The 17285-nt window shown below is 39.2% G+C and overlaps 2 protein-coding genes across 4 annotated transcripts; one reads left to right on the top strand and one right to left on the bottom strand.

Annotated features, from left to right (window-relative positions):
- The first annotated feature begins 36 nt into the window (after window positions 1–36).
- Window positions 37–13721, top strand: LOC110048339 (potassium voltage-gated channel subfamily A member 1-like). 3 transcript variants are annotated; one of them, XM_089280020.1, is made up of 4 exons: window positions 37–595; window positions 7585–7665; window positions 8046–9874; window positions 10788–13721. In XM_089280020.1, the coding sequence occupies exons 3-4, from the start codon at window positions 8737–8739 to the stop codon at window positions 11213–11215; spliced, it is 1566 nt and encodes a 521-aa protein (XP_089136146.1). In that variant the 5' UTR covers window positions 37–595; window positions 7585–7665; window positions 8046–8736; the 3' UTR covers window positions 11216–13721. The 3 variants fall into 3 exon arrangements, with proteins under 3 accessions (XP_089136146.1, XP_089136147.1, XP_020609783.2); XM_089280021.1 differs by lacking the exon at window positions 7585–7665; XM_020754124.2 differs by lacking the exon at window positions 37–595 and having other exon boundaries at window positions 7187–7665.
- LOC110048469 (acidic phospholipase A2 PA4-like) lies at window positions 13663–16964 on the bottom strand. The gene is made up of 2 exons (XM_020754263.2): window positions 16721–16964; window positions 13663–15226 (listed from the first exon to the last, which is right to left on the bottom strand). Exons 1-2 carry the CDS (start codon window positions 16860–16862, stop codon window positions 14892–14894), a joined length of 477 nt encoding a protein of 158 aa, XP_020609922.2. The 5' UTR covers window positions 16863–16964; the 3' UTR covers window positions 13663–14891.
- Window positions 16965–17285: the final 321 nt, after the last annotated feature.

Genomic DNA, 17285 nt, shown 5'->3' with positions numbered 1-17285 from the left:
AGCTTTTGGAGGCATTTTGCAATAATTACTGTGAATTTGTAAGCAAAATATCCAGCTTAAAAACAGGTGTATTGTCTTCGCAGTTGTTTGTATTTCATACCCGATCAAATTTGTTCACGACCTAGTGCTTTTAATTTACAACCCTAACAAAAATAGACCGAAATGTATTCGGCGTTGGAACTCTTGATCTGAAGTTAGTTCAAAGCGAAAGGGTTCCCATTTGACCGCAGTGCTCAAGTGATTTCCTCTCGGGTTTTTTTTTTTTTTTTTACTCATTTTCCGATTTTTCAAAAGAAGACAGAGAGAGGTTGTTTTTATATTTGAGTTGAAACGCGTGAAATATTTATGAGCTGTGAGACTATTTTCTCGTTATCTGGCGCAACTTTTATTGTGAGTTGCGGTGACTGTTGCGGAGTTTCTCCACTGATGACAACCAAATAACACAAGCGCCATCTGCCCTTGAATGGAACTTGCTTTAAATTTTAATTCGCCATTCAAAAAGATCGACCCTCGCTGTTTATATGCGCGTAGATTTACCAACCAGGTCATATGGCTGGGAAAAGATTGATGGCACGTCTATAATCAAAGGAAACAGGTACGGCAACCCATTTTTATTCACTTGGTGACACATTTTCACCTTGTTTTACTGATATGAAACCCCGCGAATTCACCCTTTTCAATGACATAAGAGCTTTCGTTGCGGCAATTTCAACTGCCAACATTCCCATCATTTCCACAATACCGAGTTTCTGATTGAAGTCTTTTCTGCCCTTTTGACATTATGTTTGAGATTTTTGCGCCTTAGTTTAAAGTACGGTGCGTTGTAAGCAACTCCGGCAGTTGTGGCGTATGTAGTGAAACCTTGAACAGGACTGCTGCATTTGAAATGCATATTAAAACAGCTGCACAGGACAATTTGTTCTAATCATATATGCAGTGTTACTGAGGTTAAAATTGCCACAAACATGTATACTGCTTCACGTTATTAAACTATACATGTTAAATAAGCTGGGTTTCTGCGCAAGATATCGCAGAAGGAAATATTTCACAGAATAACTTGTCGAAGTAATCGTCACTAAAATACGAGAAGACAAAGATTTGCGAGAAGAGTTTTGATAGGTTACAACAAGAGAATTTTGTGCCTCTGCGAAAAAGTTGCTTTTCCATTGTTCAACCGTTTTGATTACATGAGGCTTCGGGGTAAATATTTATTTTAATGGCAGGGTTTGCCACCTTGCTTTTTTCTTGTTCAGGCGCGTGCGGTCTTAAGGTAAATAACGAAACTTGGAAGGAATTGACACGATCTTTTTCATTAATGTAAATCCGTCTTTGCAATGGTTTACAAGATCGATTAAATTTAGAAACTCTGTTTATGACAACGGTAAATCTATTCGCAGGATCTCCATAGTTTTCTTCTTCAAATTTTATCAATTGATTCATTTTCTCAGGAAATAAAAATAATTGGTTGGCGTAAGTTAAAAAGTGTGTGAACTTTCAGAACCAAAGTAATTAAAAATGTGGTTGAAGGTCTTTTTAATTATTTCAGTTACAAACATCCAAACAGAATTTCTGTGCTTCACATCACTGCGTTTTAAATGGGGAATAGCGAATTTTAACTGACAGAAATCTTGACGAAGAAAACGCTAATCTCGTTTTATGGACTGTGTACTTTGATTATTTGAAAAAGAATATTGGAATAGACGAACTATACCGCAATTTAATGAAATAATAATTCATATAAGTTGGGTTTTCGATTTCAAGAGCTTTGGAAGTTTGATATTCAAAATATCATGCATTGATTTCAGTGTGTTTTATCAACGACAAAAAACTTCGTCGTGTTAATCATGCATTTTTCATTGAAACAGGTTTTCTCGAAAAAGAAATTTTTGGCAAAATGTTTCCCAAGAACATCGAGGTTAATTTATTTGTGTGGCTCTTTTCATTTGCCAAATAAGCCATCTTTTTTTCTAACACAAGGTTATATAACTTATAATAATACTGAGACTGTTTCAGGGGAAAAAAAAGTTACATAAACGATTAAGAGATTCTAAAACTATAAACAAAAGAAACCTTTCGACTTTCTGCCGCCTACAAATGGCAACAGTTTAAGTTGATTTTTAAAAATAATCTTTTACCTTCTATGAAAGTCTATTTAGTCTTTAAACAAACATTACTTCGAAAACGAACTCATTTTCATCGGTAGTAAAAGTAGAAAATACAGTAGTTGTTTCTTGCTTGCTGGTTTTAATTAAGTTCGTAGTCTCTGTATGTTGTGAGTGTTAATTGAAAGGGTCCTTAAAAGACATTCGCGCGCCTCAGTAAGCGACGTACTACTTCAATAGCGAACTTATGACTACGAGAATTGGGTAACAACTTTTCAAAGCTAGTGCTTTTTTCGATTTTCACTCGTTTCACACCAGTATCGATAGTCTCCTGTTCAACTCAGTTCAGGTCAACTTAACTCAACAGGGACGAGTTAGGAATCTGGACTGGAAGTCGAAAGTCGTATTCGGCCTCGTATTCCCGGTAATAAAACGCGCGCAAAGACGAGATCAGAATCCTAAATTCTCCTCGCATTTTAACTGCACTGTCAAGCATAAGTGTGATGAGAATACCAAATATCATCTGATGAAGATTGTTGCTTTGATTTAAATGTCAGTTGGTACAGTGAATCAATATAGTAACCACTTTTAAGCCGGTGCATATTTGTAAGGAAACCGTTTAATTTCCTTCGTCTACGATCGAGCAGTTAGAGATAACATTTCGGTCATCAATTGTTATCATGTTGAAGTAAAGATAATTTAGTAGCATCTGCATCTTAAATCTTAATGCCTATCCACTGAATAGAAATTTATCCGGTGGAAAGGTTTTTATCTACTGATTCTTTGAATAACCCAGGACCAGATGTTTGGAGTATTGTTGCTTTGTCAGATTCCGAAAATGTTCTTCGTCAATTCCAAGCTCCATAAACAGTTGCTCTAATTAATTCTCGCGGTGGAAACTCTATACTGAGTAGTGGTGGAAACTGTACGTTGTAACTGATATAATTTCTAGGCCTGATGTTGACTCGGCAATGCAAGCATGAGGTGATCAAAGAGGTTTCTTCCTTAAGCTTGCTCTTTCGTTTGCAGTGTTTATATCGATTTATTGTACCTGCACATAGTACTTGGGTCGCTTTGAAAATAAGGTTTCTTTTTTATGAAACAAATTTTTAGCCCGAGGTAAATTCAGGCTATATGATGACTGTAAAAACTATCACGGACTGAAATAATCTTAATCTCCATATGTCCATAATTCCACTTCAGTAAATACTGCGCTGGAGTTAGAATCTTCTTAACAATTAAAATAAGAAAGTAACGTCAGGTTTTGTATACAGGGCACTCGTTTTGAGTGATATAACAAAGTGATGCAAAAATTAGAGTGCATCAGAGTATGGAAGAACGGACTTGCGTGCACTATTTTAGGTTTCGTCCACACTACACCGGAGAAATTTGAAAAAGCAGCTTTATTTCTACAGATTGTGCCTACTGTTTACACTAATCCGTCACGGAAACGGAGCTTTCGAAGACGCTCTTCTTCTTCTTCGCGGCAATTTGAAAACGCCAGCCTTTGCCCGGCTTTTCGTGTTGACGGAAAAAATTTCAAAAACGGAGCTTTTTGAAAATGATTTAGTCACGATAATCATGTGATTGCCCTAGTTTTCCTCAAACACAAATTCAAAATGACCGGTGATGGTTGAGTTTTCAAATTCCTCCGGCGTAGTTTGGACGGAAAAAATTTGATGCGCTTTCAAAGTGAAACCGCTGTTTTCAAATCTTTCTACGTGGTGTGGACGTTGCCTAAGCATGTTGAATGCATGTTGAATATAAGCTCGATGTAACGGTTTAAAATGGTAGCAAAACGCAGAGGAATGTGAAAAATCCACGAAAGTGGAAGAAAGTTCCGAATCGTGCAAGATCGTTTTGTGTTGCTGCACTCATTGTACAAAAATTTGCGGTTCATACGAAACTCATTAATCCTCCTTGTTTACTATTTCGTTACGGCTTCATAAATCAATAAATCTATGTACTTTTTTTGTCCTTAGCTCGGAGGTCACTAATTAATAAATAAAGCCCAAGCAATTACCGAAATGTAGAGTATAGATAATTTTAAATTACGTTTGGACGTAAGGTGCAAACCTATCAAATTTTAATTTACTTTAAACAAGGATGTGTTCGTGTTTGCTCTTTGTTAACACCTTATATAGAATGCTGTACAATGTTAATGAACGCTATACAATCAGTGTTTGTCTGTTAAATTATTTAAACCTTCTTCATCGGCCGAACACACTTCAGAAACCCGTTCTATGTTTATCGGCCACTGGAAAATAAATTGAAGCCCTCTCACAACGAAAAGTTAATTCGTTAAATCGTTTTGAAAGAGTGGTCCATGGTTGTCGCACAACTTGCACAAACTGTATTTATGAACAACTCCTTCCATTTGAATAATTTTAAATCAAGGCTTACATGGACTGTTTCAATTACGACTGAAAAAAAGTGCGCAATCTGATTGGCTGTCTATTGTACAGTGTCAATATCATGTAGAAATAGCGTAGACTGCCGCTTATAAGCCCCCTCGCTTATAAGCTCGCCCCGGTTATAGGCCGATCTACAGGTAAACCAAAAAATACATCCAGTTATAAGCCTCCACCCCCCCCCCCCCTTCCTCCCGAGATATAGGCCTCCTCTAGCTTTCCTTGTTTTGAATTAGCTTTGTTATATTTTAAAGCTCTGTTGAAAACCACCAGATAGAAATCTATTTCGATCAAGTTCTTCTTTTTATTCCGGCGATCAGTCCCCTCGGCTATAAGCCCCTCTGTTTATAAGCCCATCGAAAAACCCTTACGAAGTTGTAAAAGCCCAGGGCTTATAAGACCAATCTTGGTTTTTATCTTGTACGTAAATTGTTACCTTTTTTCGACTGACTATTTCAACAGAAGTTAGTAAATTGTAAGTTGCACGCGCGTTTTTTATTGGATTCAACTCCTTATGACTGCTGGGAGTAGTAGAGAAAACCGCCTGCTTCGGGTCGGGTTTTCTAATATTGCTTTCCTATGCTCCATTCACTTCGTTTTTTTTTTTTCACCCGACCGTTCCTTTCGCGTGTTTTCCAGATAGATAACCTTGTGACCCTTTCATGTAAGTCAGTTGACAAAGCGACAAAACCAATTCGAAACACTTCAATCAGGTGCCGGTTTAGAGTTAGGGATTATATTCTTGTTTTGTGTCGGCTGCTTGCAGTTAATCAACTGCCGTTATGGACTTGAAAGCAGCTGACCTTTCGAGCGTTTACAATCAAGCCAGGACAACCCACACATTGATTTGTGTACCACTATAACCACCATGTTTATTTTCACAATTTGATGCAAATTGAGCGCGTAAGTTCTGGGGGGAGGTGGGGTGGGTGGACGTATAACTTAAAATCGTGCATTTCAACTGGTTTCGTATTATTTCTGTTAAATTTCCCTTAGCCGTGTTTAGTATTTTGTTACAAAATATTCTAAATTTTAGGAAATGTCGTTGTATTAAAAATACAACGATGGCATCGAGATTATTGAAATTGCAGGGTGAAACGAAACATTATTGTTTAACTGCAAGTTGTGTTCCTGAAAGTATGCTAAATTATCTTAAGTAATTTCACATTGATTTCCTTTCGTTTCGACATGCTCTGAATAAAAATAATAGCCAAACTCTCGCATGTAAACAAAAACAAAGGTGTGGCTTACTGTGGCCCTTTAAGTGGTTTACTGGTAAAGGTAGTTGTTAGCTATTTGAAACTCACCATGGTGACGAAATCAATATTCTGTCATTAGCTCTCAAAACTGATTTTAGCACAAATGCTTCACTGTATTCGAACGATTTCACGTGTAGGGTATAGAGTGTAAAGTTTTATCCGCCTCAGTAAAAGTTTGTAATCATCTTGTACAGCATGACAAACAGTGCAATCAGCTGCTGAGTAGCTTTCATTTGAATGGTTAGTGTACAAGATGTTCTACTGAGACAAAACCCTTGGGTGTGAGCATCCAAATGAAAGAGTAAGAAAAGTACAGTACTTTCAGGTTGAGGATATTATTTTGTTTGATTTTAATAAGTTACGTACACAAGATAAAATTTTGGCGATCCCTAGTGAAAAAGTAAATGCAATGCTACGTAAAGCTTTCAAGTTTTCCCAGATACATGTATCGCCTATTTCCAATTGAGTTTGGTGGTCGAGCTTGGAACACATTCGTTACATTCCACTCGGCAAAGAGGCATAACTTTTAACAGTTGATATGGGTTCCAGGCTTCAACGGCAAGGTCGAAATAAGCCGAAGGCCGAAACGAGAACCCGTCAATTGTTTGAACTAGAAAAGAAGACAAAAACGCTTAACGCTGGTTCTTGACGGTTTAGGGTAGCATGCTGCAGAAAGAAGCACTCGGAAGCCTGTAGTGTGGAAAGGGTTTTCATAAGCTGTACTCTCACACTAGGCGGTAGTCTTCTATTTGTTTTATAAATTAAGGGCAAGAAAATTGAGCTTGATCATGATTTTACCTGACTTTGTTTACAAAGTCCGAAATAGTGACACGCTAAGCGGCCAATCTGATCGCCGGTAGTCTCATTCTTATTTTATAACTGCACTCAACACTTTTTAAGGCCAGTGTTGTTTCAACATCCAGATTCTCCTCACTTGTCTCCGTACATGTTCTTAGAGTTCTTGTTAAGAGAATTTGACCAAAAATCGTGGGTATATAATCAGATCTTTCCGTTAGAAATTAGATGCAGTGTGAAAAACTTGCATGTTGCCTTCGACCAAATTTCCTTTAGTTTTTCGCAGTGAAAGTAAAAAACACGTGTATTTCATCGTTTTAATTTTGGAATATTTTTCCGTTGATTGGAACCACATAAATTTTTAGTGCAGTTATTTGACGTGATTAAAAGTTATAATCAAGTATATTCTTCGAGCGCTCAGGCCACACAATAACTGTCAGTGAAATCACTGATTTATTCAAAATTTCATTTAAAACGCCATTTCCTTCAAGCAAAACAGTAATTGCGTCGTTTTGTGGTGTTTTAGACAACGCCCGCATTTCCCCAAAGTTGGCGCCAAACGTAAACCAATCCATTAAAATTTGCCTTTTAATTACTTCGTTCGCGGACACCTGTTCAGTTGAGAACAAAACCAGTGAACTTAAATACATGGATTTCCCAAAATATCGGAATTAGCTAGTAAAACGAGGAACACATTCGTACTCAAAGGTTCACAATTCTGATATCAAGGTTTCAGTGAAGCGACCAAAACGATTAAGGATTTGAAGCGACTTTTTATTTTTGCGAAATTCACGTCGCTTGGCGAACCGTCTTGTAGAAAAGATCGACAATCTTGTTAAGGATCGATCGACGTCATCGCGGCCAGGGAATTCAAAACAATCCCATATGCGAGAGTAAGATGTTTAAAAATGAATACTGCACACACGGCATATTTCCCTCTCGCGCCCTTGTAAGGCAAAAATTTGTGTTTTAGTTATGTGTTTGTTCGCATTTTTGTTCTCGTTTGGACGCTAATAGGTGGTCAAAACTCAGGAGAATCAAGGACAAGAACAGTAACTCACATTTGCAAGGGAAATCAGTGTGAAGAATTTACAGACAGTGAGTAGCCACGAAGAAATCTCGTTGTCTTTTCCAATCTTTCTCTTGGTTTTTCATTTTCTTTGACGCGTTTTACCTTTTACCACAGTTCTTTTTCGAGTTTAGGGCGTTTCGATTGAAAATACCAATTTAAGTGTAAATTGTCCTCGAAGACCCCCGTCGACATGCAATTTGAAACAGGAAATAGTCCTGGCTTAAGGAAAAACTATCTATTAATTACACATTTTTGAGAAGAAAAGGCACACCTCGCTAACCTTAATGAATGTATATTTCTGAACTCCAAACTTCGTTTTGTGAAACGTGTTTTGTTTCAATTTCATTCAAGAACATTACCATATCACTGACAACAGTAAAATAATCGATGTTCTTTCTCTTTTCAGTCTTCAATGAGGAACTAAAGAAGCCTCGAGAAGTTTAGACACAGGACTGGAAAACTTTTGGACGTGAATAAGTCAAGGAGAGTGCCTGAATATCGCAATTGTTTTAAACAATATGAAAGGGTAGAAACAAGAGTTTGATTTGGTTGAAGCTTTCGTTTGTAACATTCTCGAATGGCCATTCGACTTCAACCATTAAGAGGTCAAAAAGAAAGTCTGGAAAGGTATGTTGGAGTGGCGTTTACAACGACAGCAGTCTTTTCAGTGTCACGTATTTAACAGACGTTTGGGAAATTAAAAAGTTCGTATTTCCTCAAGCCAAGGCCAAGGAAATTAATTATTTTCAAGTCGTGTAATTCAAATATATTGAAACCAGTGTCGTGCTGTGAGTTTTGAATAATTTAAAGAGTTTGTTTTCAATTTCGGTTTAATCAGAGCAAAGACTTAGAAAAAGGCTTGTTCCTGGGGGATTTGCGAAAAGCTGGACCTTTATGACGAATGTTTGAAAAAGCTACTGAAAGCTGTGTCCAACAAAACACTGAACTCTATGGATGATCTGCAAACAGGAAATTACGTGTAAACGCCTCCTAAAGAAAGTTGGAAAGTTAACAAATTACAATAAGTGTCTTAAACAGAGGAAAACCACGTTGTAAAACAAGGGTGAATTTTTCTGGTCGGTTTTTACCTCAGCCCTATGGCAATGGCTGTCGCCACAGCAGTTACCCTTAGTTACCGCCGGTCGCGCACCACGTCACGTGACTGGTCAATTTCAAACTCGGTACCAGTCGTGATCGACAAATTGGCGGAGCCAGTCGTCATCAACATTGGCGGGAAAAAATACGAGACTTTCGAGCACACGTTGAACCAGTTTCCCAACACGCTGTTGGGAAATCCCGAAAAGCGAAAGCGGTACTTTGACGACAAAAACAACGAGTATTTCTTCGATCGACATCGGAGTTCGTTTACCGCCATCTTGTATTATTATCAATCAGGCGGACTTCTTGAGAGGCCTCTACATGTACCCAATGAAATTTTCCTCGAGGAGTTGAACTTCTTTCAGTTGACCGACGAAATACAGAAAGAAAATGAAGAGGCCGCCTGCGAAGAGGAAGAGAATGGAGATGGGGAGGTGGAAGAAGAGGAACTTCCCGAGAACAAGACCTTGCGAGCAATTTGGATGTTGTTCGAACACCCAAGCTCTTCACCTCAGGCCAAAGCCTTGGCGATATTCTCGCTTGTGATTATCATGATTTCTATTGTGATTTTCTGTGTGGAAACAATGCCCGTGTTGGACGATTCTGTTCCCGAAAAGAGGAACAGCAACGGGACAGTAACTCAGCCTGCAGAACGCGGCAAAAACAAACGTATTTTCTTCATTATGAACGCGATTTGCAGCTCGTGGTTCACTTTCGAGTATGTGATCCGCTTGATCGCCTCGCCCAATAAGATTAGTTTCCTCAAAGGGGTGCTAAACATCCTAGATCTGCTTTCCATTCTCCCTTTTTACGTGACTCTCACGGTCCCTGAGGAGTCCGCGGGGAGCATCGATATCCTTCGAGTCATGAGGGTAATTCGAGTGTGTCGGATCTTCAAGCTCACTCGCCATTCCAAGGGCTTGCACGTTCTGGGGAAGACGTTGTACGCCAGCGTCAATGAGCTGATCATGTTAATGCTCTTCTTGGTTATCGGAGTCGTGCTGTTTGCCAGCGCCGCGTATTACGCCGAAGAGGAATCAAATCCCGAGTTTTCCAGCATTCCTGCTGCCTTCTGGTGGGCAGTTGTCACCATGACAACGGTGGGGTATGGTGATGTAGCGCCCGAGACCACACCAGGTAAGTTGTGTTTTCTCAACCTCCTTCTCGGGAAATTTTCAAGTACTTTTCCATCCAACTCCTTTTGATTTTGTAGAGCCAACACTTTTCTGATTAAATTTAGGGCCGTTTACCCGCCTACCCGGGTAACCCTAGCTGCTATGTAAACCCTCTCTCCTTGTAAACAGGCCCTTAGGGTAAATAGTTTCGTTCTGGAAAATCTCGTCTGGGCCTCGCTAGTCTTACTGAAATCTAAAAAATCCTAAAAAAGCCAGAATTTTAAAAGACAAGTTATCATATCCTTCCTTGACTCAACAAGCGTGCTAAAATCGGTCAAATTCTAAAAAAATCCACGGGTAAATCTGCATTACTCTCCTTCACAGATCAGGCCTAGTTCGGACTCGGTATTCTCGGCTGTAGTTTTAGCTAACGAATGTTTTATCGTGTTGAAATAAAGATTATGTACATATGTATGCATGCTTGTTTAGCCTAGACTCCGCCGTATTCTCGCGATCGGAAATTAGCTAAGCGTCGGTTCTTCCAAAACTATTGTAATAATAACAAAAGAGCCTGAGATTGAAACAACCATAAAAGGAAAGTGACGCCGCGCTGTTATCTACCCAAAATTCAAACCCAAAGTTTGACATGGTTTTGATGGGTGACGTCGCCGAATAGCATTGAACGTGTAAGCCGAGCAAATAGTACCAGATTCCATATGGCTGCCTAGAGTGAAGTTAGGACATCTTCAATTCAGCTTACAGCTATAAATTTCTCTTAGGAAGTTTTCGTTCAGACATGAGTGTTAAAAAGATTGAGGTTTACGAGTTCTCTGGCCAGCTTCCGCCCCAGGCTTCGTGCGGACGAAACAAGAGAGAAGGCCTCAGTATTAGGGCGATTCAGACCTTCGTTTAATTGTTTTTTGTTTGTTTCGCAGGTAAATTAGTCGGAGCGTTGTGTGCACTATCGGGAGTGCTCGCCATTGCTCTTCCGGTACCAGTCATCGTCTCTAACTTTGAGTTCTACTATAAAGAGGAACTAAGCAAAAGAGAAAAAGCGGAGACGATATCCTACCGAAATCTCAATAACCTTGTACTAAAGTCCCCGCTGCTAGAACCCAAACTTATGGTTGCAACGGATTCGCCGGTGCGCACCGCCAAACTAGACCTTCCCGCTGGTCAGTATTCAAGTCCTATTGTAGCGCATCGAATAACTAACGGCGCTATGAAGTTTGGACACGACCCTATTATTGAAACTGAAGAGCTCAGTCACTCAAGCGGCGGTAGCTCCAAACCTTCAACGCCTAAAGCCCGACGGAAACAGCATCTTCCTCCAGCCCCTCCTACTTCGGAAACGATCTTGTAAACCTGCCAATGTGTTCTGACGCCTTTCGATGGTGAAAAGCTCTTATTGGATATGGCATACTCAGGCTGGTTCGCCTGTAATGAGGCACTAGTATGAGGCATGCATGAACTAGGAGAGAGGTCGTAGTGCCGGGTAGCCAGAGGGAAAGAACTCAGTGCAATACGTTTCTCCTCTACTTGGTTGTTGTTTTTTTAAAAAAAAAAAGTGAAGAGGGTGACCATTTTCGCTAACATTATTTTAAACATTTGGCATTAAGGGAGCAAGTTAGCGCATAATATTGTCAGGACCTTCAGCGCTTGATGAACTTATTTTGCCATTCCGCACTTCTGCCATTTTACTCTTTAAGGCGTAACGCACGGCTAACCGGATGAAAACCGGTTAGTGAAGTGCGTCTTCGCGGATTTAATGGCAAGTAGCAGCATCTTTCGGAGAGTCTCATTGCCAGCAGAAAGATTGAGAAATGATCAATTGTGTGAAAACAGAATGCTTGTTAACTCTGTTCTTCTAGTCGGTGACAAAACGTACCGTGTCATTGATCGTCGATCGCGAAAGATTGAATTGGTTGGTGTTGTTCAGAATCTCCAAACCCTCGAAAAAGTATCAGAACAATTGCCGATTGTTATTGGCCAATCACGCTGTTACACGAAAACGTAAGAGAGCGCAGAAATCTGTCATGGCAACGTTGGATCATTGGGGTTACGTCAGCCAGTTTTGTAAGACAGCAGTCAATTTTCTTGGATAGTTCGTGAGCCTCGATAAAACGATCAAACATTTCTAGCCAACATATCTTGGATCAATCGTTTTTGACGCAAAACGTTGCATAAAAAAGTTTGACCAAGGGTGGCTAAACGATCAAGGTGATGTTGCATCCATGAAAATATTTGATCGGTTAGTCTTGACAGTAGAGAAATGGTAATACGAATTATTACCTGAAAGAGGGCGTCATTAGGAGCGCATATCTCAGGAGTGCACGAGAGACGGAATTAGGAATGTCAAGGAACAAATTATATCGAGTCTATTTGTAGCTCGTGTTTTCAAGCTGAGACTATAGATGTGTGAAAAACATTTAGGTGCAAAAGGTGATCAACAGTGACCATGTAAAATTCAAGAAGCCGGTAATTCCAGTGTTTTGCTACCAAACGTATTTATGCGTGTAAGGTTAAGTCTCTTAAAATCGAACAAGCTCGAATTTTGATCTTTCACAAGGGTTAAATAGGTGGAGTCTACGAAGTGATGAAATCCTGTTTGCTCACTAGTAAACAGTAAAGAACGGTTTTGTTTTGTGTTACTCAGCTGAACCAGTAAGCGCGTAACCGTGCAATGACTGATCATCTTTGATCACGTGTTGCTGGTGATTGATGTGATTGGTCATTGGTTTGATAGAGACGACGTGTCATCACCCCACGCGACTTGCGCTTGAGATCTACAAGAAGAATTCTTTGCTCATGTACTTCTGTTTTTAAGACACAGAATATCATCAAGGCCTGGAGAAAACAAATTATCTTTGGTGCCCATTTCTCACTTGAAAAAGTTATAGTTGGTCTCCTCTGCTTGGTTTTACGATTGGGACTCGGAAAAAGTAAACTATTTCACTGACGAGAAGAGAAAAATTTAGCGGATGGAAATGCCATTCAAAGTAGCCTGAATTTTTCTACTTTTTTCAATTACAAAATATAAAACACTCTGCCAAAGTTATTTCCTCAGCGATCGCTGGCGCGATCCGTTGATTCTGGAGAATTGACCTCCACGAAAATCTTAAAGTATTTCCTTTGCCTTTGTGGCGTGGTAAACTTCGAAAAGAGGAACAGATTGACTTATTTAAAAGGTAAAAAATATATGGGACTAACGTTTTTGTATTGAAGTCAGGACTAGTATAAAATACAAACGGGAGAGAGCTCGCTTTCGTTTGTTGACAACTCTTTTCTCTCTACAATTTTGAATTGTAAGGACTGCCCGTAATTGAGCCCCAGTTCAACTGTAGCGTAGTAGTGTCGCAGCTAAATCGGTGTATTTCATCGAGCCCCTGGCGAATAGGCCCTATCCGAATTACCTTTAGCCCTCTTTCTCAAACCAAGTCTTGGTTTCCATCTTTTCATATGAAAATGAGATTTTATTCACATGTAAATTAAACTTATTTTCATATGAATGGTTGTACACCAGGCCTCGCTTTGATAGAGAGGCTTAGGGCAACTCGGAGATGGGCTATTGTTCTAGTGCAAAGATTCGTATAGTTTCTTCCCTTCAGTATTTTGTTCTGGGAAATAACACTCTAAGCTTGGCGCTATATCGATGTCGAGAAGTCGACACGGCAAGCGATTAAGTTTGGACGGGGCTCTATAATATTTAAGAAAGAGAATAATTAATAAGAAAATAATAAATAGTAGACAAAAGCCGCGTTCTGTGTTTAAGAAGCGTCGAGATGTTACAAGAACAGCAAACAACACAAATTGCATGTTTTTAGCTTTAAACGAAAACCAGAGTGGTGAAATAAAATGAAATAAGAGTAGTTTGACTTGCAGTTTTATAGTTGAGCATTAAGAAAGTTTATTGACGAAATACACCAGACTAGAACGATAGAAGAAAAAGAAAAAAGAAATACTGTACACCAGACTGCGACTCCCTCATAATCGGAGTCCGTACAGGCAACGCATTGAACTGAGTGGCCTCCTTTGGGATCATACAGGAGTTCATATAATAAGTATTTGTGTTCAGTCTTTGGACTCAAAGGAACTCAGTCACCTGTATTTAGAGCTATATTTTGGCCACGTTTAAAATTACCTTTGAATTGCAGGAAACTTAAAAATAATAGTTTAATAAAATAGAAAAACACCAAAGCGATAATAATAAACCATAAAGGAACAAGGATGGTTAAGGATAGAGAAGATGGACACGGATTTCAGACGACGAACTCGAAAAATTCAGGCTTAACTTCTCAAGATGGGCAAACCGTGACGTAGCTCCTTTAACTTGCTCAGCCTTAGAAAGACCGCTGACCGACCGCTGAAATCTTTGTCGTTTTATCCCATCTTCAATCAGTGTTCGTATTTCTACCAGAGTGAGATTGATAGAAAAGTAATGCGCATTTTGAAAAAAATATCTAAGGCTTTAGAAAGTGAAATCAAAGAGTGAAAAGGAGACAGCATGATTCCCTTGTGATTCTTTCTGCGCAACTTCCAGTATGTATTTTTTCTGAAATTGTTTAAAAAATCTTAAGTGCTATGCCAACAGACAAATTAGACAAATCAGCTTTGCGTTTAAAGCAGTAAAGCCTGGTAACAGTAGTGATGACTCCCACAACACAAACATAAACATACGCAGACTATTACCTGACCTTATTTTCGGTTCCTCCATACCTCTGCGATACGTAAAACAAGATGGCGGACGAGTTTATGATTATGGCTTACAGAAAGACCAGAAGGGCGTCTTCACTTGACATAAGCGAAGGCAAAAGCACAAGAATAACATAGCCTTTTGTTCTGCTTGTGCTTGTGCATGTCTTCACTACCATTTGTTTGTGTTTATACTTATGCTGTGCCCGTCCTCACTACAGTTAGGCTTATGTGCTCGTGGTTATGTCGTAGTCTTAAAAGAAAAACAGTCTCGCAGTTTCACTTTAATGACTTTGTAGACAGGATCAGCGATTCCATCAGTACAGTAAGTTGTAACATTTTTCCGCTCAGCGAAAATGTTTAGGAAGCTGCAAAACAGCCTTTCGTTGTTCCTGGCATCTTCCGTCAGGACAGTCTTTCTTTTTCCAAACAAAACAAGGTACTTTTAAGACATTGAAAAACATATCTCCAACCAGTTGTGCTGTCTCAGTGTTGGCTTGTTTTAAGCATTGATAAAAGGCCGAATCACAATCACAGTGTGAGACCGTGTAAGGTAAGTTATTCTGCATTCCGCCAATGGAGGCAAACGCTGGGATGTATTCTCTGCATTGATCGTGAGTACGGCAACATTTGTCAGTCTTAATCATCACTCCCAGATCTTCGTAGTTTTTTGCATTGTTACCTGCGATCGAAAATTAGAATTGAAACATTATAGGGGCACTAGCCTGAGTAGACAGTTCAACCTGTATTAAACGGTCACCCTCGGGGAAATGGATAGTGGCCGCTTAATAGTGGCAAAAACAACAGAAAAGCCCTCATCGGGACTTTTATTACGTTACTGGACTCCTAATAGGAGTGGCCATTCAATGGGTGGCCGCTTAATAGGGGTTCGACTGTAACTTCGAAAGATCAAAACCCAAAGACCCGGTCCCTGGGGGCACTCTGTAAATCTTTGGGTAGGGGTGTCTCGCTTGGACACTGAAAACCCTTACCCTTTACTAGACTATGATCAGCTTGATTTTGCAACCCTATTCTAGACTACGTACCCAAACCCCCTACCATATGCCAGACTATCTATTTTCCATGCAGAAACTTTATCACTATCATTGTCCAACATAAGCTGACTACACCGATGCCTTACAAAGTCACTTTCAAGTTTCAATTTCTATTATAGAACCCCGGGGTAAAGAATCCTGCTCTAAACTAAATTATTTCAACACTGGTCACTTTTCCGGTAAATTGTACCCTATTCTAGACTGTCTGTAAACCATACCCCTTCACAGCGGCACATACCCATATATCTTATATATATATGGGAGTACCCCCCAGGCCATAGACGTATTTTCATTGAATGAAACAAAAAGAGAGATATAATGGGGAAGATTGCGAAGTCAAATTGAAAAAATCTGCTGAGTGTAATCAAATTTTGTGACCCTGTCTTTCTTAAAATCAATTACAATTTGAAAACAGACTAAAAATGTATGCAGTCGATGTAAAAGCGTATACGGTCAAGTTGTTTGCCGTAAAAGCTCGTCAGTTCTCATTTTTACTGGAAAGAGACTTGGTAAAAATGAAGTTCCTTGCCTAATAACACGGCAAAACAACTCTGGGCTGGACTGGAACCCTGACCCCTCAATCCAGGGTCCAGTCGGCCAACCATTAGGTCCCAGCTCTTCCAAATAACGCTCACGGTTTTCTGGCGTTCAATATCCTGATGTTCAAAAAACAAATTCTTCTTATTAATCTCTGCAAATTTCTTGCGACTGTAGTCAGGAGAATTTCATTTTACATCAAACCCCGGTTGTTAAACTGGTGGATAAGGCTATTAGTGATAAGTTGTTGACAAAACATAATGAGATTTTGCGAAATAACCGAAACTAGTATAGCAAATAAGTGCTTGTGATGAACTTCTCAGTCAGAACACATGAATACATTGCCCGCATTTGAAATTATAATTATTGTTAAATTATAGATTTATGTCGTCTAAACAAGATGCAATACCGTTTTGAGAGATTTCTTTCGAATATGGTAATCTTTTTCTCGGATCTTATAAAGTTGCTGGATGATCACCCAGCAACTAATGCACGAAATATAATGAACCATGTCGAATTTTTTACTATGTTCTTTTCACAACGTGTCTGTTCTGTACTTATATATTTCACATACATTTACTTACCCATGCCACACCATTTTGTTCCTGGGTAAGTGAAGCCGGACGAAAAACGTTTCTCTCGGCGTGAATTGAAGGAGAAGGAAGAGCCTTGATTTATAAACAACACGAACAACATTGCGTAAAAGGCAGTTTTTAAATTGAACATTTTTGAATTAATGTCCGTAGCTTCTCGGATGGAATTTTAAGTGTTTTGCTGTAAAACGTCCTTCGTCGCTCAGGCGTTTATGGAGAAAGTGATGAAATATTATACCGCAAACTGTAGATAAATTAAAACCCTTTTAAACAAATGTTGGAATAAGCATGTTTGTAAACTTAGCTGTTCGCTGAATGAATAAAAAACTAAACAACCTGCCCTGAAAAGGCGAAGGTCCAATAACGAATTTTTACACAGTTCGGTAATTCATCATTAAAACTATCAAGAGATTACTGTTTTACTGAGTTTTAAAAACAATTTTCTCACAGTTAGGTCTTGATAAAATCAACTAGAAGTTGTTTCAAACAGGAAATTGGATATTTTGCTATAGCAACAAACGTTCGCAGCAAAAATGCGATTGGCTTTTGTGTTGGA

This window comes from Orbicella faveolata, unplaced genomic scaffold (genome assembly GCF_042242905.1).
Source record: "Orbicella faveolata isolate gen_17 unplaced genomic scaffold, um_ofav_v1 contig_47, whole genome shotgun sequence".
Taxonomy (NCBI): Eukaryota; Metazoa; Cnidaria; class Anthozoa; order Scleractinia; family Merulinidae; genus Orbicella; species Orbicella faveolata.
The sequence above is the reverse complement of the archived record's forward strand: the minus strand, read 5'-3'. Positions and strand labels throughout refer to the sequence as shown.